Raw genomic sequence first — 25,238 nt, 5'->3', positions numbered from 1 at the left:
GGGATTTATAACGCCGATCCAAAAACTAAAGCTGTATCACGACACTCAGCCCTGTAAACAGATGTCACATGCACTTGATACAGAGAAAGAACAAAGTGCCCGAGACGAGAAATGAACCAAGATCCACCCGCACTGTACTGGTGACAGGCGCTAACCGTTGGGCCTGTCTGAGAATGATGACAAACGAGCGTTTAAACCACAACACAGCAGGGCGCCCTTGATAATACTCTGTTCACTCCTGTTCTCACATAAACTGTTGACACTTTGTTTTTACACCTATTATAACAAACACATCCTCTCTCTCCGGCACTGGTTTCCACACGTTCTCTTTACAAGCAAACTTTTCCCACTTCTGTTCTCATTCTTGCTTTTCAGTTTGTTCCCACGTTTGTTCACACACACATACCATTCCCACATGTTCACACTCACTCCATTTTCACTTTTGTTCCCCCCTTTCCCCTATTTTTCAACTTGTGTGACTCAACTCACACATCTTTATGTTAAAAATAGATATTTCTCTTTAGAATCTTTTGTAACGGTTAGCACATAATATCTTGCTGACGTTTCAGGATCAGGGTGTAGAATCCACCCCTGTATGTGTATTCAGTGGCACAAGGCATGCGTGGTGGAGTGAATGTGAGCACCACACCCTGTGTTGTCAGGTGGGGAGGACTTCACTTCATGTGACGCAGTCGCCGGCCTGAGTTTACACCAGGACACAGCTTTGTAAACAGTTTATTCTCACTGGCACCCTGAATAGCTTTTTGTGGGCGACGGGTGGAGAGGGATTGGTGTTGGTGACTGTCATTTTGTCCTGAGACTGAGAAGTAGAGGCCGGACTTAGACAGGTGAGCAGGTAGAGTGACTGTGATGTAGGAGAGGCAGAGTAGGGGAAAACGAATGTTGTAGAATTATGATTTGTTTATATTTTCTTGATTTTTTTAATATTGAATGTCAGCCATTTTGAGTGGTATAGTTGCTGGTTGGGTGATTGGTGAAATATGTTGTTGTGTTACAGAGGAAAGCACTCAAGATGGCAGCCAACGAACATGTGAAGTCGGCAACACGATACACGCTGATTTTTCTTAACTTCCTTTTCCTGGTCAGTGATTTTTTTGTTTATTTTTTTGTTTTTATTATTGCACTTCTCCGACAATATTTCTCTCCTGTTCGCCCTTACACCCACCAACCTACTCACACACCAAGACAACGACAGAGCAACACACACACACAAGTATTAGTCTGTATTATCGTTTTATCTACCAGGTGTTCTTTCCTCCCTCTCTGTCTCTCTCTTCCTCTCACACTCACACACAGGTATTTGTCGCCACACCTGTCGTGTGTTGTGTTACTGCCGTGTCCTGCCCCAGTTCGTATATGCAGGCTGGGCTGGTGATAATAATATGTGTGAAGGTGTGGCTGGCTACAGGCTGTCATTTATCTTGTATGTGCACAGTGGAGCGTTTACCTCCAGTCCTCCGGGCCGACCTCACACTTACTTATCTCACACATTCGCTAGTGTGACAAACACGATAATAACTAATACACAGAGAATCGCGAGAAACACATCAACAACAATATGGGGGAGGGAGAGGGGGACGTTGAGGTGAAAGGTCACAAGAGTTGTCTCTTGACACAGATTCCTATTACACTTAATAAACCGTATTTTTAGTACTCCGGAATATCAAAATATTTATTTTCAAAATGTTGCAACGACAAATGTGTGGAGTCTTAAAGTGAAAGCTGTGACCCAACATGTCAGGATTGTAATTAGGTGTTTACCACTCTGCCAATGTTGTTATGTAAGATAGAGACAGGTAGGTAAACTCACAGACACAAGTGTTTTGAAGTCCGACGTTTGACAATGCTCTTTTCCATCCAAGTTCTTACTTAGAAATTTATGCATTATTCTACAATAAAATGCAATACAATCATCGCATAATATACAGTACGATAGATTATTACATATATATATATATTAAACAACACAAAAATGCAACACACACATACACACAGAAGTTTAGCGAGCTCTGTAAGCCATAGCTATGGGAAAAGAATGAATCTCTTTTTGTCTTCCTACTGAGCGGGTTTCTCTCTCCTCAGTCCGGGTGGCTTGCTGTAAGTAGAAGTACGCTCCCACCCGACCCAGTGTATACACTTTGCTCGGGTACTCAGAAGAAAGCTTGTCTAACATGAGCATCATGATGTTTCAGGCTGTGGGGATAGCCGCCATGGCAGTAGGCGGGTACATACTCATGGACCGCAAGGAGATGCGCACCTGACCTTTCTGAGAGTCGTCAACAACGATGTCGGGATGCTGCAGACTGCCGCCATCATCATCATCACTTCCGGTTTTCTGGTCTTCGGCCTCGGCGTGGTGGGGTGTTGCGGGGCCTGTAAACAAACCAAGTGTCTGCTGGCCTTGGTAAGTAGCTACCTACCACCGGGGTTCTCCGACACACCATTTTGTTGTTGTTGTTTTTAATTTCAGCACGTGTGTGTGAGTGAGTGAGAGAGAGATAGATAGAGAGGGAATCCGTGTGAGTGTATATTTATATTTCACTATTCATTTCTTTATAGTTTATTCATATCGATATTGACATGTATACAGGATTTTCTCATTCCGTCCTCCTCATAGATAAAAATTGTCATTTTCATCGTCGTTCTTTTCCATTCTTTCCTCTTTCTCTCTCCCCTTTGTTCCCTCCATCAGTCCGTCTGTTTGTGTGTCTGTCCAAGCGTTTCTGTTCTACATCCCCTTACGTTTGATAGAAATCGCCAGTGATTTGACCTCTGACATTTTGACATTTGATATGATTTCAGTATGTTGGCGCTGTGGCCTTGGCCCTTGTTCTGACCTTGGCGGCGACCTCGGTGGCCCTGGCTTACCGGACAGTTGTGAGTAGCTGGGATTGTTTGTTGTGATGGTTGTAGAAAGAGGAAAGAATGAAGGAATGATTACTGGATGAATTGGGTGACATGTTCTTACCTTACTCATCGGCAGGTGGCGGAGGAGCTGCTGGCCAAACTGCGGGACTCTCTGATCACCAGGTACCAGGGTTACATCACCTCAGATGACCAGTTCTCGCGAGCCATGGACTTCGCTCAAGTGGAGGTAAATCACAGACACCTACCCAAGTACTACCAAGCCTCCCATTCCCCCACTAGCAAGGTGGAGGAGGTGATATGTGCAATGCTACTTAATGTCCTTTGTGGATTATCTTCTGGCAGCCTTGTAGTAAACATCAGGAAAATAAACATATGTGGCAGGTACAGCACAATGTAAGAGTTGTAGCATCCTATGTACCCGTAAATACAAATAAACCTGCCTCGTGACAATGGTCGCACTTCAGTTTCGCTGTTTTTAGGAAGAAAACAAGATTTGCCAGACAATTATTACAGGAAAGATATTTTTATCGTCGATGAGACCAAATCTCGAGAAAATGTCGTGGATGAAGAATTGGTGAGTGAGTGAATACAACTGCATGTCAGTTAGTTGTGGTGTTGTGTTATGTTGTGTTATGTGGTGTTGTGTTGTGCTGTAGTGTGTTTAGTTTAGGGTGTCAGCAGCTTGTTGTGTGATCTTATTGTTGGCTATTGTGCTGCCTTGTGTTCAGTGTCAGTCTTGCAGTGTGTTTAATGTCAGGCTTGGTTGTGTTCAGTTTCAGTGTTGCGGTGTGAACAGCTGGCAGGACTACAACCTCACCACAAACTGGACAGTGCGCTCGTCCGCTGTCGTACCGCTCACCTGCTGCATCCTCGACAGGTGAGTGGGTGGGTCAATGAGTGGATGAGTGAGTACACCTAATTTTAGTCATTCAACTAAATGTTAGTAACATAAATTCAGATGTTTAATAGTTAATGCAATGTGACAGCTGTCAAGCCCCCAAAAGAGACTTATTCAAGGGAAATGCAAGAAATACCTTAAAAAAATCATTCAAGTTTTGAAGTGTACTCTTTTATGTGGGGAGGAGAGATTGGCATTACAAATTCCAAGTGGAACATTTTGTTTTGTTTCACAGGGACGCCTACCGAAAGGAGAATTTTTACGTTTTACAAGACATGGCGTGCGCCCGGAGCCCCAACTCCACCAACTCCAACATCGACACAGTGAGTGGCTCACCCTTCCCAACACTGTGTTCAGCAGCTTTACTTTGACACAATCTATGGACAGGACACACTGAAGTTCCTACAGTACAGCAGACTAATACACATAGGAACAAATAAACACAAACAATACAGGGATAGAAATATGAGGAGAGTTTGTAACAAGTATGGCGTGTGTAGGGACTGTACCACGTGACTATTATTCATGTGTCATGACGAGCTTTATACGGTATCGAGGACAGCTTGATCTCTTCTTCATTCCTAGGATTGCTGTCAGGTACAAATCAAGGAGAACAGATATTTTAACAGTGCCTTTGTGTGTGGTGTGTGTGTGGTGTGTGTGTGTGTGTGTGTGTGTGTGATTTCAGCCATGCTACGGCAAGATCAAAGAGTGGATAGAGACACAAGCTTATGTCATTGGAGGTCTGGGTATCGCCATCTGCGTTCTGCAGGTGAGTTTATTGTGGCTGTTTGCCTCAGTAACAAGCATCTCCTGAAACTCGTGAAACTTGTTGTAGAAGGACATTAGAAGCAGTTTTGTGGTGAATACAAAGTAAGTAATTTCCGCTGAACACAATGTTAGTCATTCACACCACTTCGATCCCCCAACTTGCGATTTTCCTCCAGTTAGTACATGTCCCACTTTCAAAACTTGACACAAAATTCTAAGGACTAAACCTACTTTGTAATGCTGTTCTCATTACCAGCAAACTATTTCGTACACCGACATCTCATCTGAGTTGGTGTCCGCAGGCTCACTGGCTGTTCACATGATGCTCAGATGAACACTCCCACCTTATCAGCGCCAAGGGGCAAAGATTGACATTCATTCTAGTTATTTCCCCTTATTTTCAAGATTAATGTTGATAGTGGCAAAGGCCGCAAACCCCCCCCCCCCCAAAAAAAAAAAAACCAACAACAAACAACAACAACAACAAACAAACCATACGAGCATTACCTGACCATCCATTCATTGAATTATTTTTCACAGGTGATGCCAAACATATCGCTCATTGTTGACTCGCAGAAATGCAGCTTAATAACAACAACAACAACAACAACAACAACAACAACAACAACAATTAGACTAGTTTCTTTGTTTCACATTCCACTGTCAACACACTTGCCGACCAAAGTGTGGAAACAATGGCGCGTTGCTATTTAAAGCAGAGAAAAAATACCTTCTGTAATGTGTGTCACGTGATCTGAGGACATGAGTCACACGTGAAGCGAGGTGTGTCCAACAAAGACCCCCAGGCCCCGACCCAGACATGGATGACTGCTCACGAGGACTGTTTGTGACACTGACGTCACTGAGCTGTTCCAACGACTGACTCCCTCCCTCGGCAGGACGTGTAGTGGAGGTGTTAACTACTTGACAAACAAGCACAACCCCATATCAATGTGTTGCCATAATGTTCTAGCAGCTGTCCATGAAGATAACTATGACGGCTTTATATGACTTAGTGTAACATGCAGTATCTCCAATGCGTCACGTGCCCCTGGAGGTCATAGGTGACCCGCAGTAGTCGTCATGGTTACATGTTGTGAGTCTGTATGGCATTTATGATCTTATTCTAATAAAAATCAGTAATCAGCTGCATACAAAATTGCATAGATTAGGGCTGTATCGATGGCGAAGCAAGCCGACGACATGACAGATAAGGTTGTATCATGTAGCTCTATGTTCAAGACAACTTTCGCCATTTTACAGGAAACACTACTGCAAGCATGAAATAGGAGATTAAAATAAATGATTTATAATAAGTAACTGGTCGTAAATTCAGATATACTTGAATGTTATTTGTTAACTGTATTTGGTTAATAAAGTAATTATTAATGTCATGGTCTCATGTCCTATTCCAGTTTGTTCAGTCTTCATGTTCTGCCACTCTCTTTATCGGGGTCGTGAGATATGTCGAGAAATGTCACGTGATATGAAAATGTCAGTGGGTCAAGACCTTGATACAGGTCTGGCATGTGTAGCACGTGTATCTTGTGTGGCATGATGGTGTGGTAAATAGAAAATTCTAATGTGGTCTGCTTCTGTTGTCAGTTGGCAGGAATGTTGTTGGCGCTCTGTCTGATGACATCATGGAAATCGAAAGACAGCGACTACTTCTACAGAGACAGCTACCTACGAAGCTAGCTGGTGGCTTGGTCACACCATGGAGACCTCGCACTCCCACAACCTTCAACTAACGAGAAATAGCAGCAGGTTAGAGAGATTCACCCAAGGGCCGATCAGTTGATGACGTCATGGACGTGGCAGGTCATCCTGACACACCTGCCCTAGGACATGTACAGGTGGACTGCTGTCTGTCTGCCGAGACCAACACTTAGCCTCTTGCGAAGTCATCCACTGTTAGTCTCGGCGAGCCTAAACAATGAATGTGACTAAACCGGAAGCTTTGTACACACCTGCCTCGTTTTAGTAGTTAATCTGAAATGTGAATAAACCGGAAGCTGTGTACACACGTCTGCCAGCAGTCCAGTAATGGAGGTTCGTACCTGCCCTTCACCTGTCCACTGGATTATCAACCGGCGCGAGGACACCTGGGGTAGCAAGACAAGCGACCACGTGCATCCTGGCAACCCTCGGATGTCATCCGGGTATTAAGATGTCAGACAGAGGGCTGTCTCAGCTGTGTCATGTCGTGTCAGCTGACCACGGACTTAGAAACAGTTTACACACATTTCCGAAGAAAATTTTGCATTTTTTACTTTGTTAAGTTTTCCATTGTTACATTCACCTAACGCTGAAAGGTGTGTGTGTGTTTGTGTGTGTGTGTGTTTGTTTGTTTTTGTGTGTGTGTGATACCAGGGTATTAACAAATGACAACATGAATGTCACTAATTTGTAATAAAGTTCCATCGACATAAGCTTGTCTGCTCTCTGTCTTTTCACCTGTTTTCTCACATTGTCGGCCCCCTTCGGTCTCCTGTCTTTCTGACCATCAACATCCAGTGGTCATGGACCAGAGCTACTCGACTGCCCTCCCTACAACCTACCATGCCTATTACCTCCAGTGAAAACTACAGGTAGACTGTAGATGTCTACGATGTGCCAGCGCCCCAGGGAGCGGTCTTGCCATTCAAACTGTGATTGTGTGATGTACAAGTTTATAGCTACAATAAAAACAAAACTGTATTTCAATGTGTAACAGCGGAACCCTAAATTTTAAATCCTCTCTGGTTCCTCTTGTTACCGTGTTTCTCAGAAAAAAGCCCTAAAAAGTTTTTTCGGAATTTTCGTGATATTACCCTAACCCCAAATAGTAGCCATGGTAAGGATAGTCAGACACACTGACGGATTTTATTCGTCCGTTGGAACACACGACGGACGTATTTAATGAAAAAGTAATCGCATTAATATATAAATATAATATTTTTATTAATGCTCAAAACAATTGATTTAAATTTATAATTAAGTAAATGAAAAGACCCAAAACAGACACCTTTGGAGTCGCATGGATTCCAGGTTTGGGAGAGTTCTGACGATGTTCCAGTAGATGACAGGACTGTTTCAGAATAAAGGTGTGTAGTTGTACATCAATAAATGTCGATTTTGTACATGAAAAAATAAGACATCGCAATAAGCCCTAATACCTCATTTACAGTAAAATTAATATAAGACCCGACCTTATTTTAGGGAAAACACGGTATGTGTACTCCTACTGACCTCGTGTACAGGAGACCTGTTGCCTGCACCTGTCAGGTGTGACTGATTGCATCATCTCGGGTTCTCACCTGTCTGTAACCTCATAGCTGTGTTGCTGGTTTATATAATAATAATTACAGTCGATGTGATGGCCGACGACCATCAGACCACATGAACTTTGGGTGGGTGGGTTTCGGAGGGGAGGCAAACACTCGATCATTGACACCAAACTTGCCCCCTGCCCCCTGCCCCCCACCCCTTTGCCCTATCTTGACATATTCATGGATATGACAAAGGTGTAGCCACGATAACTTCCTGCTTCACTTGTGATGACTGGGTCCTGATGTATCCGGTGTGGCGGGGTGCTGACACGCTGGAGGGCATGTCACCCAAGGTTTACCTGGTAGTCAAGGAAACCGCGATAAGTCTCCACAGACGCCGCACTTCAGTGAGGGACGCTACCCTTGGAGTAGACTTGGTGTGGATGTTAGGCAAGCTCATCGTCAAGCTTGCAGAAAACCTTTCTATCAAAGTTGTTGATTTTTAAGTTTTACATAAAATGTTTTGCAAATTTGTCCGCGGAGAAAGTTTACTGGATTTCTTCGAGCAATGGGCGAGGGAGACTGAAGCAGGTAGAGAGCAAGTAAGCGACACGGGATTTGGGTGGACAGTGTTTATAGGTCTTGATCATAAGGCTACAGGATGGGGATGGACAGTGTTTATAGGTCATAAGGCTACAGGATGGACAGTGTTTATGTTCACCTAACCTTCAACATCGTCTTGTCCACGCAGCAGCCACACATCAGCAATCACGTGACATTTGTTTCGTAATAAAGGACTAGTTGCCGTTTAAATAAAGTGGTTCATCGGGTGTAGAAGTGGCCTTTGGAGGTCGCAACAAGTCTTCTGTCCCTGCTACCTGTTACCTCGCAGCTTTTTACAGCAATTTTCACTCACAAGCTCTTACAAACTCCATATTTACCTGAAAAACAAATATCAGAACTCTCATTCCATCCAATTATATCTCTGTGAAAATGATCAGTAGAAGAAGGCAATGATGTGCCGAGGTTGACCGACATTTAAATAACCAACATCCTTACTGGGAAGGCGCTCGTAGTTGAACTCAGACCATGGCAGTGTGTCGAACAGAAGGTCGTGGAGGGCGAGTGGAGGAATGTCCGCCATGCTGTCAGACTTACAGCAGTTGCTTCTCTCACTCCGCCACCCGGACATGTGGACCTGATGGTGTGGGACATGACAGTCACAAGACTCCGGGTACTCGGGTAAGTCTTCTGTTTTACTGTTGGCGAGTGTTCACTTGCTTGTGTTGTATCACTGGTGTAGGAAACGTGTGTGTGTGTGGAGGCCAGGAGGGGAGGCAGCCCCCTCAAAAGTCTTCAGTTTTATTGTTGGCGCGCGTAATTTAGTGCTGCTTGAAGATTCTGCAGTCAGAAAACTGTAATGTAACAGTCGTAATGGAAACATGGTAATGATGTAACGCAGGCCATTACACAGAAATACGACTTGTGTGGTGATTGTGTGAGGTTTGACTTGTCACCAGTAACTTGTACAGAATGTGAATGTGACACACGGGCTGCATTTCTAACATCGCTGTTGGACGTGTTTCCCACCACGTGCACGGTCACGTGCTGCATGCCGCTAGCCTGACCTTTGAACCCACACACGACTGTCAACAGCGACTGATGTGTGTCATTGCTCCCCGCTACCTTGTCAAACATCAAATTAACGGGAAACAATACGATGCTCAATCCTTGGTCAGTGAAAACCGATCAGAGAATATAAAAATAAACAACATCCTTCACGCATGCGCAGTGGAGTAGCGCTGTCAGGTCTCGTCTGCTGTGTGGATGTTGTGAATGTCGCACTAACAGCTTCCGCTTTCTCTATCGCATTTTATGGAAATACGACGACGACGACGACGACGACGACAACAACAACCACGACGACGACGACGACAACGACAACAACAACAACAACAACAACAATCCGTGAGCTTGTATTGCGCGGCTCCCTGACGGAAAAAGAAAGGTCAAGGACGCTCCGCATGCGTGCGACTTGGCGATGCTCGCTAGCATTTTCGTTTCTCAGATTATTTTTCACATCATTACTCAGTTAGGTCCATGTGGTCTTACGCGCAAGGATCTACTAACATGTGCGTTCAACCAAACAAGGAGAAATACAAGCTTGCCTACCGCTTGCTATCAACATCCGATAAACAGTGTTCATCGGAGCGCCAGATGAAACCAAAAAACCAAAGTTGCTCAACGACTTCATCTGCCAACATGCAAATGATCTTGATGACATTGAGGAGGTTCGTGAGAGCCAATCCAACAGATTTGACAAGCTCAACGTGCAGCTATTTTCAGACTGTCTATGACTGTACAAAAGAGCATCGTCAAGTTTGTTCCGGCAACACTGATCCTTTGGCAACAGTACAAACAATGAAGGAAATTCCGTTGACAACTTTGTCCCAATCCACCATTGCAACAACATTAACCTGGAGGATGTCAGAAAATTTCGTGAATTGCTCTAGCATGTACAGTATTCAGGAGTCTCAAAAAGAATGTTTCAGAAGGGAAAATTTTACTGTGGAAGTACCCGGGGTCGATGCAAGACAAACTAAGCGACTTTTAAACGACGCTTCTCCCCTTGACGCCGACAATCTTCAGAATGCATGCCGTACTCCGAGGGGCTACGACGGAGCCTTGGAGTGTGCCACGGAGGTTACCCAAAAATGTCTGCCACTCTTGGCAAGCTACATTCCAACTGCCAAAAGTACAAAGATGATGTATAAAGAGCTCTGCAGTAATATCAGTGTGATTGATTTTGAGTGTCTAAATTCCGCAAGTTCTCACCTGTTGCAATTAGCTATACAAAGTAAGGGCTTAATAACGGATGCAGTTGCACGACCTCTACTGTCACAGTAGAATGTTTCCTTGAAGTGTTGCCCCCCTGTGGATGTCTTATGACTAAATTATTTGTGAGACTTCAGGCTTTACTTAACCCCATTACCTGCACCCAGTCTCCGTTAAGATTCCAGAATGCAACTCAGACATGATATGTACATGTGATGTTGGCGATGACTACTTCAGTGACGACGTGCCACGCTCCTTGCAACAAGCGTTCACTTCTTTCTTTGTCTCATTTTTTGTGTGCTTTTACAACTCAATATCACATGCAATCTTACTAAAACCGACTGCCAGTATGTATATGTCACACCAGCAAACCACACATTGCGCTTGCATCTTCTACAAGTGACCTAAGTTACCTACTGTAGTTTGTGTGTGCGTGAGAGAGAGCAAGGAATTATTCAACCATGTATATGTATGTACATTGCTAGCACAGCATCTATCTAAAATTGCCTTGTTGGATTGAGGTCAACAGTCGATGCCCGGTATACACACAAATTCGAAGACGTGAATGTAAAATAAAAATTCACAGTCCGCATTGACGACGGAAGCAGAAAGTGATTGTCACCAAAATAACAAACAAATCAAGCAGATATACATCAAATGCAGACAGTTGTCTCCTCCCCCAAGCCTGTAAGGCCAGGGGTCACCACTGCAACAACCCAAGCCCTTGACAATGGGAAGCTGGTGTCTCCCCCTCCCCGTTATCTTACTCCAGGCCATCCTTTGCTGTAAGCAATGGGACAGGATATTAAAGGAGCTTTATCAGCAAATAATATTTGCATAAATTTCATATCTTCACACCTAGAGTATTCTGCACGAAAGTGTGAAAGTGTATCGTGATTGGATCTGCCGTGATAAAGTGAGAAATAATGTAAGTACCGTGCAGGGTATGAGCAGGGTATGTCAGACATTGGACATTACCTGGAGACACCTTGTTCATGCATCGGTTGCTTCTTGCATGAGTTCAGACAGACCATTAGACTGAAATCACATACACAGACACGAACACACCAACACACACAGATGGTCTCCATGCATGCGTTTTATTGCCTGCTTTCGGTCACGTGAAAGCGTTTAATTACATTCATTAATTTACGTGTGACATTAAGGATTAAACTACGGACAAACAATCGCAAAACCCTTCCCCTCCTCTCTCTCAACAGCTCTGAGCTTCTGACATGACGTCACTGTCAGCAAGGTGGGCTATCTCCTCACCTGTCCTGTGATAATGACACGATTATTTGATCCCACGCCAGGTACTCAATCACGTGTTCTGACGTTCACAGGTGTAACGTCCTGGGTCCAAACCACTTTGTCTGTTTCAGCAGGTACAAGGTGACGTCTGTAGCTTGTCACGTGATAGGGAGGCTCAGTCCCTACAGGTCCCTCAACACATCGCCTTCTTCGGAAGGATCGGCGAGGGGGAGATAACTACCAGCCTTCAGCAATCAAACAAAAAGTACAGAGGTATAAAACCTAAACAGACAAAGTAAGCGCGTGCTGTTCACATTCAGACTCAGATGTGAACGAATTACTTAGTTCAACTAGTTGAAAAAACAAGTCATCGACCCCTCGCACGATAACACCGCCACCTTTGACATGGGAGATAATTTCCACTACGAAGCAGATAACGTAGTGGACAAGGCTGATCCCCCGTGGTCTTCGTACAGCGGACACTAGAGGGCAGAGCGCTGGTCACGTGCCATTTGACCCGCACGCGCTCTCAGACAGCAACTTGGCCGTCAGTCACTTCAAGAGCAATTTCCCGTCGACTGCGCATGAGCAGTGGACGAAGCTTCCGGCGAGAGGCGAGCGTCAACATGGCCGACAACCGACACCAGAGCAGGCGACGAGCCTCACCTGTTGGCTTGAGACGAGCGGGGCGACCAGAGCGGCTGTCGTTGCCTGCAGGCCGACTTCATCTGATAACGACAGCGACATTAGCGACGATTGTCACTGCGGCGACACCACAACTCAATCCAGCAGCCCGCGCGATAACAACATCGCCGCCAGCGCCAGCAACAACACTGAGCCACGAGGAGGTCGAATGACCCCCAGAGTCTGTGACGTCACAACAAGCAGCCCAGCTTGGGCCAGGACCACCAGGGGCACACGGGTGAGCTCGGAGATCGTCAGACAGCAGCTCTGACTCGTAAGGGGAAACATCAACACTCTTGCTACGTCATCAAGCACGAAGACGATCATCACGTTGACGATAACACGGACGATATTGTTGATAATGTTTTCAACGAGCTGGACTGGAGAGAAGTGGGTGTGCTGATGTGAGGACTGCCACCATCCACCGACAGAGGCGAGCTGAAGACAACCCCGTTACTGGCGGAGGAACCATCCCAGGTCATCTACAGGACAGTACTACTGACATCCTAGGTCATCTACAGGACATCCGCTTTAACATCGCCCGCTCAGACCTTCCTCCTGCGACTCACACGTCACACGTAAACGTCTCTGCTCGTGCCGTGGTTCTGAAACCAACTTCCGGCCAAACAACCTGCTAGGATCTCTTCCCCCCATCGCCGAGCGCGTGGAGCGTGAGTCCCACTCGTGTATGGTTAGAATGCCTGTAGAGAGGCCCGAGTCGCCCTTTTCCCTTGGCCACCTTGGTCTTTGCAGCTCCCCGGTATCATCCTCCGTTGGATTATCTTCCCCTGCGTCCGAAAGAGAACCGTCGTTGAGTCCCCGCCTGGTGGAGGTCAGATACAAGCGAGCCATCAGCATCGAGGGCTCGGCCTCTCTCATCTCTAAATCCTCTCCCAGGCCACTGGCTCTGAGCTCGGAGACATCTACCCGATCGTCAGAGAACGGCTTGCCGGAGAAAGAAACTGGTAACCATGGATACAGTCTTCCTACTTCCGTCGAGATGACAGAGAACATCAGCTCCACCCAGTGTGTAAGTGGCTACAGTCGTTCAGAATATGAGCAACAAGAACGACATGCTGCAGATCACAAAATATTTGACAAATCGTCTAGAAGCAGTGGAGAAGACATCACGGACAAAGACCCTCTGGGTGGCGACAAAGACAACCTCGCTGGCGAGGTCCGGCAAGAGGTCAGTTCCGGGTCGACACGTCCGATCTCGCCTTTCGTCGCGAGAAGCTCGGTGCTTGCTTGTTCTTCCGAAGCACTACGAGCCAGCGAGGGCAGACTTCAGTCCATCATCAGGAGAAGCAAGTCCTCTGGAAGTCATGACGTCACAAGCGCCGATACCATCGATCAGGACCAATCAAAGAACTGAACGCGCTTTTGAACGCTGCTCCGGAAACCAAGAGATGAAATGTGAGGAAAGAATAAACACAGGATGGAGGAAGAGCGACGACATGGTTGTAGGAGACGCCGCTGTTGAAGGTGCCCGGGTCTCCATTACTGATACGGATGGAGACTTCCAGAAGGACCCTGGCTGCAAGGTGCAGTCGCAGGAAAAGCTTCTCCCTTCCCTGGCACCTGGGGTGAGAGGGATCGAATCCCCGGCTCGCCGCCACTCCATAGCCTTATGCTTCGAGTTCCCGGATAGAACCAGGCGCAACTCTATAACCCTCCTTCCTAAAAGGACGACCCGAGTTTCCTCCCCTTCTAAATTCTTCGCTTTTACGAGTGACCGTATGGGGCGCTTCCTCCCCGCCGCAGAAGCTCCAAGGAGACATTAGCCCGGATGTTGGAGGCTGGCAGGACAGCGAGTGAGTCTTCCTGTGACATAACCTCCAGCTTGGAGACCCTCACCTGGACTTACCTGATGTCGACCATGAGGCAGGAGTAAACTCAGAGAGACGAGTGTGACAAACGCGGAGCTGACTGTGACGTTACCAGTGTGCAACGTCACCAGCAACGGACGTACCTTCAGCGTCACCAGCGTAGAGCGGTGAACCAAACACTGCTGAAGGCTTACCCTAATCTTCAGGTGTTAATGCAAGAGCCTTCCACTGAAGGTGAGCCTCTTACTCACCGAGCCTTGCAACATCCGGGTCTTTCGAGCTCCACACCTTCACTCTGTGTGACGTCTGATTCGCATCCCGTGAACGGAATACCTACTGAGAGACGCAGCAGCTCTTGTGCGTGTATGCCGCCCTCGCCCACAGGTACGTTCCAGCTTTGTTTATTTTGATGGTGAAGGGTACATGAAGACAAAGGGAGATCATTCAGTTTGACCGAACAGTACCCGTTAACGTACCCTGAAATCACAAACATGACACGCATACATTCCGACTTTCGTTGACCACGGTACTCGCATTCATTGACGAGGACGAGGACGACGACGACGAAGATCATGATAATGATGACAGATGCTGCCGATGAGATCCCTTCTGATCCCGATGAGAGCTGATGTATGTATTATTATTATTTTGTAATCAACCCTCAGCGGTTACCCTTGACGACAAGCGCCGGGTGTCCATCAACTCCTGCATTCGCACCATGCGCGAGAACAGCAGTAACTATGACAACCAGCTGCTTGGATGCCAGAACGTTGGTCATTATGCAAATGAGGGTGAGTTGATTTGACCTCTCTAGATGTGACGGGCAGCGTTACTGTTGTTGTAGTATACTACATGTGTACTAGTTATAAACAAGTATACTGCTTGTATACCACTATACTACATATATTCTATATAATAACAAATATACTGCTTTCTACACTACTACCATACTACAGATATACTGCTACACTACACGTCTATACACTTACGCTATAGTATGTGAAACTATACTACATGTATATAACGGCACTACAAATATAAGCTATATTGTATGCCTACCACTGTACTACACATATACAACGTATACACAAGTATACATCATGTATACACCTCCAATACATGTGTGCAACTATACTGCACAAATATAATTACACTTCATGTGTACAGCTATACTGCTTGTGTACGACTCTACGAATTCATACTACAACAATATACAGGTATACAACTATAGTACACATGTACAACAATGCATGTACACATATACAGGTACACGTGTGTTGGAGAGAGAGAGACTTGACACTGAGAAAGAAAGAGAGAGCTCAAGAGTTGTAACGGTAGACTAGTGTGTATGTACTTACATCATGTTGATGGTAGAGACGGTGAAGGTTGTGTTGGCCAAAGCTGACGCCATTTCCTGTGTCCTCAACGCCATGCGCCTATTTCCGGAAAGAGAAGAGCTTCCAGCGTCAGGCGTGCTCGTCACTGCTGAGAATGGCGGCTGTGTCAGGTGAGGCAATGACTCAAACATCTGATGTTAGTCACACACAGACATACACAAAAATAGGTCAACAAAAATATTACACAGACATACACACTTGTGTTACACACCAACAAAACACTCACACAGATATACAGACTCACTCGCCACTATTCCTGACATGATGGCAGGGGACGCAATCACTAGCTAACATTGAATGACATGACAAGGACCATAACTCTGTACATCTCAAGAGTGTTGAGCTGTAAACACCAAATGTTTGTTTGTGTCCAGAGGCCAACTGCATGCACATCTCCCACAATGGCGGAGTGTCGGTCTTGGCTCGCACTCTGCGTCGCTATGACGACAACGTGGACATCACGCGGCTGGTGTTGAGTCTCCTGGGCTACCTGTCCACACCTGGTACTCACCTGGTCAAAGCTAGCAGAACGACTTGTGTAAAGCTACTTTATCTTGTTAGTCTAAAGATAATGTCCTGCACATTGGTGTAATGGTCACGTGGTCGGATGTCCTGCAATCATCCAGATCCTTGTCATCATCTTTTGGTCGTATGGATGAATTAATAATAATATTTTTTCTCCGCAAACTTTTTATTCTAAAGACGGACAAGACAAGTAAAATGTTGATTAAGATTCTGGTTTAGCTACTGGACTCTTGAGGTCAGGTACTCAGCCTGAGGGCAATATCAGAGAATGACCACCGGGGTAACAGTAAGCAACATGTTGACAGGGGACATCACCTGGGAGCTCGTGAGTCAAGGCTGCCACTGCGAGGTTCTGGCGTGATGTCTAGACATGCGCATGACAGGGTCATCGTGAGTCAGTGCTGCTTCGTCCTCGGCAAATCTCGTCATTTCCGGTAGGTAGTCGGTAGCTGACGGAGTTCTCTTTCTCTCTATTGAACTTTGTTTTTTTTTTGTCCTCCATTGTCCTGCCACCTTCCTACCTCCCTCTCTCGCCGCTTTCCTTTATAATTTTTTTATCACCTGATGCTGAGCTCTGCTCACTCCTTACAGTGGAGACGGCGCAGCAGCTGATGTTGGTGGGCGGCGTGCACACCATCATCTCCATGATGAACCGATTCTACGACGACTGCGACATCTTGGAGAACGGCTGCCGGGCCCTCGGCAGCTTTGCTTTCTACGGTACGAGTGGGAACTGACCTCTCAACCTTGACTTAACTCTTTGATTGACAGAGTACAATGGGTACATGAGTATTTATTTACTGTGCTTGGAGGTGTCTTTATAAAGAGACGATGTTAAAGGCAAAGACTCAGAGATGTTTATATTAATGCTACTGGCGAGTAAATGTGGCATGAAGATGAGACTGTGGCGATGACGATGACAAAGCAACGAGATGGTGAGGTGGACAAACGAATCAGCCCTTCACTCAAAATGTGTGGTCGCTGTTGTTGCTCAAGGTGTTGTCATCTCCTTTACTATCATTTTCCTCACTCACTCACTGACTGACTCACTCTGCTCTAGGGAGGAGGGTGCACTACACAAGGTGTTGTCCCCATGTTGCAGACGACACGTGTGTAGACGTGGCACAAGCTGGAGCGACGGAGACGGTGCTCACGGCGATGACATCAGACAAGAGCAACATGAGTGTGAAGGACTGTGGATGCTGGGCCCTGGCCTGCCTCACAAGCACAGGTAAGTGTTGCCATGACATCCATCTTGCCGGCAGTTTGGTGTTTCCACATTCTGGCTTCTCTCGTGAGTCCGTCGTGTAGGAGGAGTAGGTGTGGTGGGGACGGGAGAAAGAAGGGAGGAAGGAGAACAAGATTATTTGGAGGACGGTGATAGAAATAACCTCCTTGTCATCTGTCTGCTGCAAACTACATGCACGACAGATCTTTATTTAAAAATTTTAAAAAATCACAGAGCTAAAACGCTAAAATTTATGCATTTTGGGTGGAGGTTAAAGGTTACGGAAATAACACATTACTGATATGTTTCATCTCTCGACTGACACAACGAGCGTAACTGACTGATGGTGCTTGAAATAATGATCTATGCCAGAGACTGTCGGGAAGTACGTGTATTAAGTTTTTGTTTGTAGAGAAGACCTGCGAGGAGTTCGTGTCCTTGGGCGGCCTGCACGTGCTGCTGAGGACGTTAGAGACGTTTCCACGTGAAGAGCAGTTACAGGACTACGGCGTCACCGTCCTGTGCAACATCAGCACCCTGGGTAGGTCACCTCTGAACCCTCTCGCCAACAGTACTACAGAAGAAAATAGTGAGAACAAGGAGAAAGAAAATAAAAAAGAGTCGGCTTGATACATAATGTATATTAATAATAACACACCGTGAACATTTAGGAAAACTGGAAAACGTTGTTTTTTGAGTTGTAAAGACTACAGTTAAAGACTAGATAGTTCTAGAAACTTTCTTAGGCACCAGACCCTCCCTTCTCAATTTTTCAGTTGCATCCTGCCTCGAGGGGTATGGTGCACAGACACCTGTATGTCCACTGACCCCACTGTACCCTGTGTGTCTACAGACTCCACCCTGCCCTGTGTGTCGACCCACAGGGTGGTCGCTGTGCTGACCAGTGTTTGCCGAACATTTCCGGAGAGCGTGGAGCTTCTGGAGAAGGTGATGGTAGCCTTTGGTCAGATCGCCAACACAGAGGGTGAGTCAACTCCTCCTGGATCTCTGTGCTTAGCCCTTCACCCTGTCCTTAGTTCCTCTACCAGACTACCACTACTACGACTGGACCCGGACTCTTAGCCTCCTCCCTTTTTGTAAAATTTTTTTTTTAAAATATAGTTTTCAGTCTCAAACGTGCAGAACAAATCATGGATTAAAAACGCACGGACAACGCCATAAGCAGTGATAAATATTATTTCTCTCTCTCTGTCACACACTCACAACACACACACCAAACACAATTAGCTACTTCTAATTAGCTACTTAGTTCGTCTTCTTTAACACCAGATGATGATATTAATGGATGATGATGATGATGACGACGACGACGATGATGATGATTGATGATGATTGATGATGATGATGATTATTTTGTCCCAGCAGAAGTCTATAGGTCTCTTCTTTCTGACGGGGGCCTGAGGAGTATAATCTCTGTCATGACGTCACTTCCTGAAAATCGTTGCATTCAGGACAACGGCTGCCGCATCATCGGAAACATGGCGGTAACAGGTAAAACACGTGTTTCAAAAGAATCTAAACATCACCTACCCAATCACAGCCAGAAAAACACAAACAGCAAGTCACACACACACACGTGAAACACGCTGGTTGGTTGAGTTTTACGCCGTGCCAGCAGCTGAGTCTGACAAGTGGAATAAACATAAATGTTTGTCAGCCACGAGAATTGTTTGTAGTCCATTTAGTGGACAATATGTCAGATGCTTGACATGTCCATGCTGATGACACTAGTGTCACCGCAGTTCCTGTCCGTGGATGTCGGTCCTCTAGTCACAGTGTACAGTCGCTGGAGGTGGATGTGCTGACATTAAGCCCGGTGTTGTTGCAGAACATCTCCGCAAGTCAACAGAACAACAAGGCGCATCGCAGGCTGTCATCGCCGCCATCCTCAACATGGACAGCTGTGTGGACATCCTACTGTGCAGCTGCATGGCACTGATGAACCTGACAGCTGACAGTGAGTGTCACACCCTGCAGCATGTCAAGGGCTCTCCTCATCTTTTTGGTGTCTCACACATTTCTATCAACCATCCTGCCTCTCGCTTATCTTGATTGAAAGTATTTCTGTAACTTTGTGTAACCATAGAAACAACAGAAATCATAAGTATAATTGTGAGTAAAATCATTACTGTACACAAGACTGTATACTGTAAAACACTAACCTTGACATAGAATGTACAGGCGCGTGCTCGTATTCAGAAACAAAGAAGTTGTATTTATTTTAGAAAACTCCTGACGTCACAAACTGTCATTTGTCCTGACTTCTGTTCCTCAAGCAAGTCTCGCAGAGTTATGTCCTCCTGATAGACACAAACTAAATGTTTACTGTAAATGTTGACAGTTACAGACAACAAGATGCGAGCCAAGACCAACGGGGCGGTGCCCACCCTGCTGTCAACCCTGCGCAACTTCCCAGGCCACCCGGACATCACCGTGGCCGTGCTCAAGACAATAGGCAACCTTGTGGACCTGGGTGAGTGTCACGTGACGCTGTTTGTGACTGGGTACAGCGGCTAATCACATGGCTCACGTGACAGCAATTTATCCCTGGACTTGGTAATCGTAGGGAGCAAACAGAAGAAAAATATAGTCATGGTGGAAAATATAATTACAGTTAAAAATAACTTCTAAATGACAGTCATCAAAAATAGTCTCTGTGTGTGTGTCTCCCTCTAGTGTGTGTCTCTGTAGTGTGTCTGTGTGTCTCTCTCTGTAGTTGTGTGTGACTCTCTCTAGGGTATGTGTGGGTGTGTGCTAGGACTAATTGCTACCCAATATTCTTGGAAGCTGTTATTTGTGGGTGCGACAAGCGGCTGTAAAAGAGTATTTACACACGTTCTCAAGGGAGGTTACTAGGATCCTTCACACGCTGCACTCAGCGCCACTCGAGTTTAAATGCCGGGATTTGTTGCCTCTTCCCTTATAGACCTCTGTAATCTCTCCACTCTTAAGTTTTTAAAAAACCCAAACTACTTACTGCTGTACATTGTGACTCCAAGAAAGATCACGTGATAACAAGAACAAGGGAGATTATCGTCTTTGTGTGTCTGTCTGTCTGTCCCTCTCTCTCTCCTTTATATTTCTCCAAAATTTATTAATTTTGACGGACAATGTCAATGGGTTTTTTTTCTTGTTGGTAAAATTAAGTTTCTTTCGGGAAAGTATTATATTTGTTATTGCTTTGGACTGTCTTGTTTGTATGTTGGGGAAACACAGTGTGACATATTCACATGTTCACATGTTCACAGAGGAAGTGTGTCGGCAGCTGATTGACGAGCGTGGCTTTGACACCATCGTAGACATCGGCACGTGCGGCCAGCCATCCGACGACATCCGGGTCTTTGCCTCTCGTATCTTGTGTGGCTTCACATCGCTGCCAGGTTAGCCTCTAGGCAAAGTTCATAGGTTCAGAGGTCAACTACAGACCTCATGCAGGCAGTTTACTACCGTAATATCCACAACAGTACATGTGTATATGACCGTGGAGTGCTTATTGAGATATGGAGGACTCGATGGAATCCCACTTTACTGACTGGGTGTGGTTTGTTTGTCTACCCGCTATCACACTATGACAGGTTACATCATGCAGATAAGAGGATTTAATGACAAGGAGGATGTGAAAGTGGTTTCTCGTGTTTGCTGTAAACGTATCTCATTCCTGCTGTCTCTCAGACCTGACCGAGGACCAGCGGGGAAAGACAGAGCGGACCTTAGTCCTCCTGCAGTCCTGCTCCCCCGACAACCCTGACATTGCTCTCAGCTTGTGTCAAGGTCTCCGCAACCTCCTGAAGTCAGGTCAGTGCGCCTGTGTGTCACACACTGTGTCCTGAGCCTCACAATGGACTGGCAGTTGTGACAAATATACTCCAAGACAATATAAGAATTTTTTTCCTTAGCTTCCCTAACTGTTGAACATATGAACTAAGTTCATGGTAAGATGAGAATTCTCAAAATATGAGCAAACCGCACCTTTCATACATACAAACCGTCAAGCCCGAAATCTTTACAACCATAGGTCTACCTAGTTAGAGCGCTTCCAGCCTCCATGTTGCTTCCATTCCAGCCTCCATATCTAAAGTTGAAGCAGCAGGAACTTAGATGTGATGTTTTGATGACAACACTCTCTTGCAAAGCATCCCCAGTCATCCGGAGAAAAACAACATATGAACTTATCCTTGTTGAGTAAATAATGCATTCAAATGGAGTCTGAACGGTTATTCTATCCAGCTGGCAGTAACAACTAATCTGTCAGTGCGCGTGTACCTGTGTGCATAGTTCACTCAAGCAGCTCAAGAATCGCTCACTTAATGATTTGTAAGCCAGCAGTCCTTTAAATAATAATATAGGGCCACTCCATGAGAAAGTTATTGGACTAAACGACTATAAAGAGCTTTTTTTGTGCAGGTACCTTGGTGACAAGCGGGTGGCTTGACGTCATTCTGTCGACAATGAACCACTTCCGGTACGAGCCAGAAATTCACCTCAGCGCATGTCGCATCATCGCTACGATTGCTTTCGGTGGGTGAGCACAGAACATTTGTAAACTATCTCTGTCTTGACAGGGGTGTTTAACTACTCGGGTGGCCCCAGCTACACCTGTCGCTCACAGTGAACCTCCCGAACTCCTGTGTTCAGGTCCAGTCTCTGGCCTCCCACTCCTGATGTTCACAGTCAGGGTCTTTCTCTCAGTATCCTGGTGTCATCTCTTTATTATTCTCCTTTACACATCAAGCGACATCTCAAAGTGATCAACATTCAAAAAAACAAAAAGAAAACAAAAAACAAACAAGTTATGAAACGGGAATTGTTGTAACGTAGACAAGACACAGACAACAACAACAACAACAACAACAACAACAACAACAACAATAACGCATGATTTGTATAGCATATACTCACAGTCGTAAGGAGAATGCTCATCGTGCTTGAGACAAGAACAAGACAGAGACAACAAACGAAGGATGGAAGGATGAACAACACAACTGATGACCAATAAAAGATGACTAATCTAGTAATCGCAAAGAGGAATCGGGTAACTAGAACTGAGGACGGGTGGGCTGATGATAGACTAGCATTGTGTTCACTGTTGTTCAAGCACGAGGTGTGTATTGAGTGAAACATTAACTACATTCAATGGCGGTTAGGTGGTGGATATGGAAGGAGAGAGAGGTCCATCCTTTCACTACCCAGCAACTAAACATCCTGTGACCGTTTGTTGGTGACAGGAATAGCGAGGACACAGTGGTCAGACGAAGAGCGGAGTAGTCTGGCTCTAATGTAAAGGAAGAGAAGTTCATAGAAATAATTAAGGAGCCTGCAGAGAACACAGCACGGACAGTTTGTACTGGATGCGAGAACAGTCAGTGAACACTGCTCACGCCAATGTACTATTGACCTTTGACTTTGTCTAGAGGCCGAGGGTCGTCTGAAGAGGCTGCGAGTCTGGTGGGGGAGCTGGCGGTGACTCGGGTGCTGCAGACGCTGAGGACGTTTCCCGAGGAGCCGGAGCTGCAGCTGGTCGGGTGCGCACCCTTTCCTGCATCGCTGAACACCTGGGTTAGTGAACAGGCGGCGGGTATCGAGACTAGAGTGTCGAGTGTAACACGCTTTCCATGTTTATTTTATGTTTATTTAATATTTGTGCTACTGATGAGTCTTTGTGACTTTTTGTTTTTTCTCTCTATCTCTGCAGTCTGTGTAAGTGTTCACACTTGTAGGTGTTCATAGGTGTCGTGCGCTGTGCAGGGGACCTGCGTCACGTGGTTGTCTTGTGCGGGGGGATCGATGACGTCATCGCTGCCATGATTCGCTTTCCAACGGATGACAGACTTCACTCAGTGGCGCTTATCTCCCTTGCAGACTTACTTCCCCTTGGTAAGCACAGACCACGGTGAAAATGTTATTTTATATGAGAGTGTTGTGGTGAGTGAAGACTTGAGTAGTCACTGGAAAACTCTCCGTCCTTCTAGCAAGGATAGAAACGGAGAACTGTCCCTAGACATGGTGAACCACTTACAGACCTGATGGGAGTTGCAGGCAATGGCACGTTGAACTCTAGCGTTGGCCAATGATGTTGCACACACAGCACCATCAGCCCTCCACGTGTCTCTGGAGAAGACGGAAGGGATTTTATTTGCTGCCTGGTTGTCGGCGAGCAAGAAGAACTTTGTTTTGTACTGTTTACATGTTTACATGTTTTACTGTTCACAGACATGACAGACGGCTCCCAGGACGGGCAGTCAGTGGTACAGGCGATATTCAAGTCCATGTCGAGCTTTCTAGAACACGAGGACATTCAGGTCAGCGCGTGCAGGGCGTTGAAAAGATGCCGAGTGTCAGGTGGGTGTTGTCCGCTCATTGTGTTGTTATTGTGTCACTGTGTGTTATTGTGTGTCACAGAAAACCATTCTCGACAAACTTCATGTTTCCCTTCACCAGTCTCATGTAACGGTCGTCACATTTGAGTTACGGACCATCACTCTGCACATGCGCACACACAGACAGTTGCCTCCCACGACCCAGACACACGCATACCCAAGAACGAACGCTCCCACGTGCTGTCGTGCGTGCATGGACACGTGTGTGTATTGGTGTGAAAGCATGTCAAAAGATCCTATGAAGTACAGAGATACATTCCTCTACCTCGTCGTCTGCCACAGAGTCCACAGAGCTGCTGGAGCTGCTGATGTATGTGATCAACTCTGTTCGCCGCCATTACGACAACGACAAGGTGCTGACAGCTGCCGCCAAGGTCTTCAGGCGATTTGGGGGTGAGCAAGGTGACCATGCACCCTTTGTGTGACGGGTGGTGTGTGTGGGGAGGGTAGAGGGGAGTCTTTTGGTGTTTAGCTCGGCTGACCTTCGACCTCGACTTCATCACCCTTTCGCTACAGCCCGCTGCCTTTTCCTCCTCACTTGTAGCAGCTGCAGTAACACCACCATAAAAACAACCAACAAATTTGATTCGTAGCTGTTTCTTTTGCTCGATTAAATAAAAATCTTATTTTTGTGACAGCCGGCGACTCGCGGTCCCTGGCCATGAAGCTGCTTCCATCACCAACACCCGTTGGCAGCGCCTTCTGGGAGACACTCGACAAATGACGCCTCGAGTCACGAATGAGTGGCGACAGAAACTGTATATCTCAGACACTGCAATAAAACTGTTTCAGTGCTTAGGCCAGAAATTTACAGCCTTCGAGAAACAATTTGAAAATAGTGTTGTCCCGTGGTCTCGTCTGTGGCTTATGTCGTCATGCTAGAGCTGGGTGCCGCCTGTCAACAACTACATCGGATTATTTATTGTCCTACCCTCTCCCACTACACAACACAGCTGTACAGTGCAAAGGTCAATTTAATATCAGACAAGTTATCATGAAATGTGAACAAGCTTTTAACATCCGCTTTTGTCCTGCCATCAATGTCTGTACATGCATTACATTTTGTGGGGATGACAGCCTGTGGACACGGACTGTGTGTGTCGGTGTGACCTCTGACACTGAGCAGCTTCTCTAGATTCCCGTTGTTTATGTCGGTTGTTTATTATTTCACTGACCACAACATTCCCGCACAAGTTATCTGAATGTTTGTATTATAACATTTCTGGATTAGTAATCCAACCAAGCAAGTTCATTCATCAACCGCTGGTACAGTGTTGTCATT

General features: G+C 46.0%; 2 protein-coding genes across 2 annotated transcripts; both read left to right on the top strand.

Moving 5' to 3' along the window:
- The first annotated feature begins 685 nt into the window (after nt 1–685).
- On the top strand, nt 686–6,872 carry LOC112563165 (tetraspanin-18-like). The gene is made up of 9 exons (XM_025236930.1): nt 686–848; nt 1,019–1,102; nt 2,214–2,425; nt 2,824–2,898; nt 3,005–3,115; nt 3,663–3,766; nt 4,023–4,110; nt 4,476–4,559; nt 6,164–6,872. The coding sequence occupies exons 3-9, from the start codon at nt 2,315–2,317 to the stop codon at nt 6,254–6,256; spliced, it is 666 nt and encodes a 221-aa protein (XP_025092715.1). The 5' UTR covers nt 686–848; nt 1,019–1,102; nt 2,214–2,314; the 3' UTR covers nt 6,257–6,872.
- A 7,082-nt stretch (nt 6,873–13,954) lies between these two features.
- On the top strand, nt 13,955–24,728 carry LOC112563187 (protein aardvark-like). Its single transcript, XM_025236975.1, has 20 exons — nt 13,955–14,792; nt 15,074–15,199; nt 15,783–15,915; nt 16,180–16,308; nt 16,636–16,764; nt 16,922–17,050; nt 17,433–17,561; nt 17,971–18,099; nt 18,412–18,543; nt 18,945–19,070; nt 19,408–19,536; nt 19,921–20,052; nt 20,828–20,959; nt 21,252–21,374; nt 21,984–22,101; nt 22,991–23,135; nt 23,325–23,453; nt 23,790–23,918; nt 24,239–24,349; nt 24,595–24,728. The coding sequence occupies exons 6-17, from the start codon at nt 16,942–16,944 to the stop codon at nt 23,382–23,384; spliced, it is 1,464 nt and encodes a 487-aa protein (XP_025092760.1). The 5' UTR covers nt 13,955–14,792; nt 15,074–15,199; nt 15,783–15,915; nt 16,180–16,308; nt 16,636–16,764; nt 16,922–16,941; the 3' UTR covers nt 23,385–23,453; nt 23,790–23,918; nt 24,239–24,349; nt 24,595–24,728.
- The last annotated feature ends 510 nt before the right edge of the window (nt 24,729–25,238 follow it).

This window comes from Pomacea canaliculata, linkage group LG4, assembly GCF_003073045.1.
Source record: "Pomacea canaliculata isolate SZHN2017 linkage group LG4, ASM307304v1, whole genome shotgun sequence".
NCBI lineage: Eukaryota > Metazoa > Mollusca > Gastropoda > Architaenioglossa > Ampullariidae > Pomacea > Pomacea canaliculata.
This window is presented reverse-complemented; position numbering and strand designations above follow the sequence as displayed.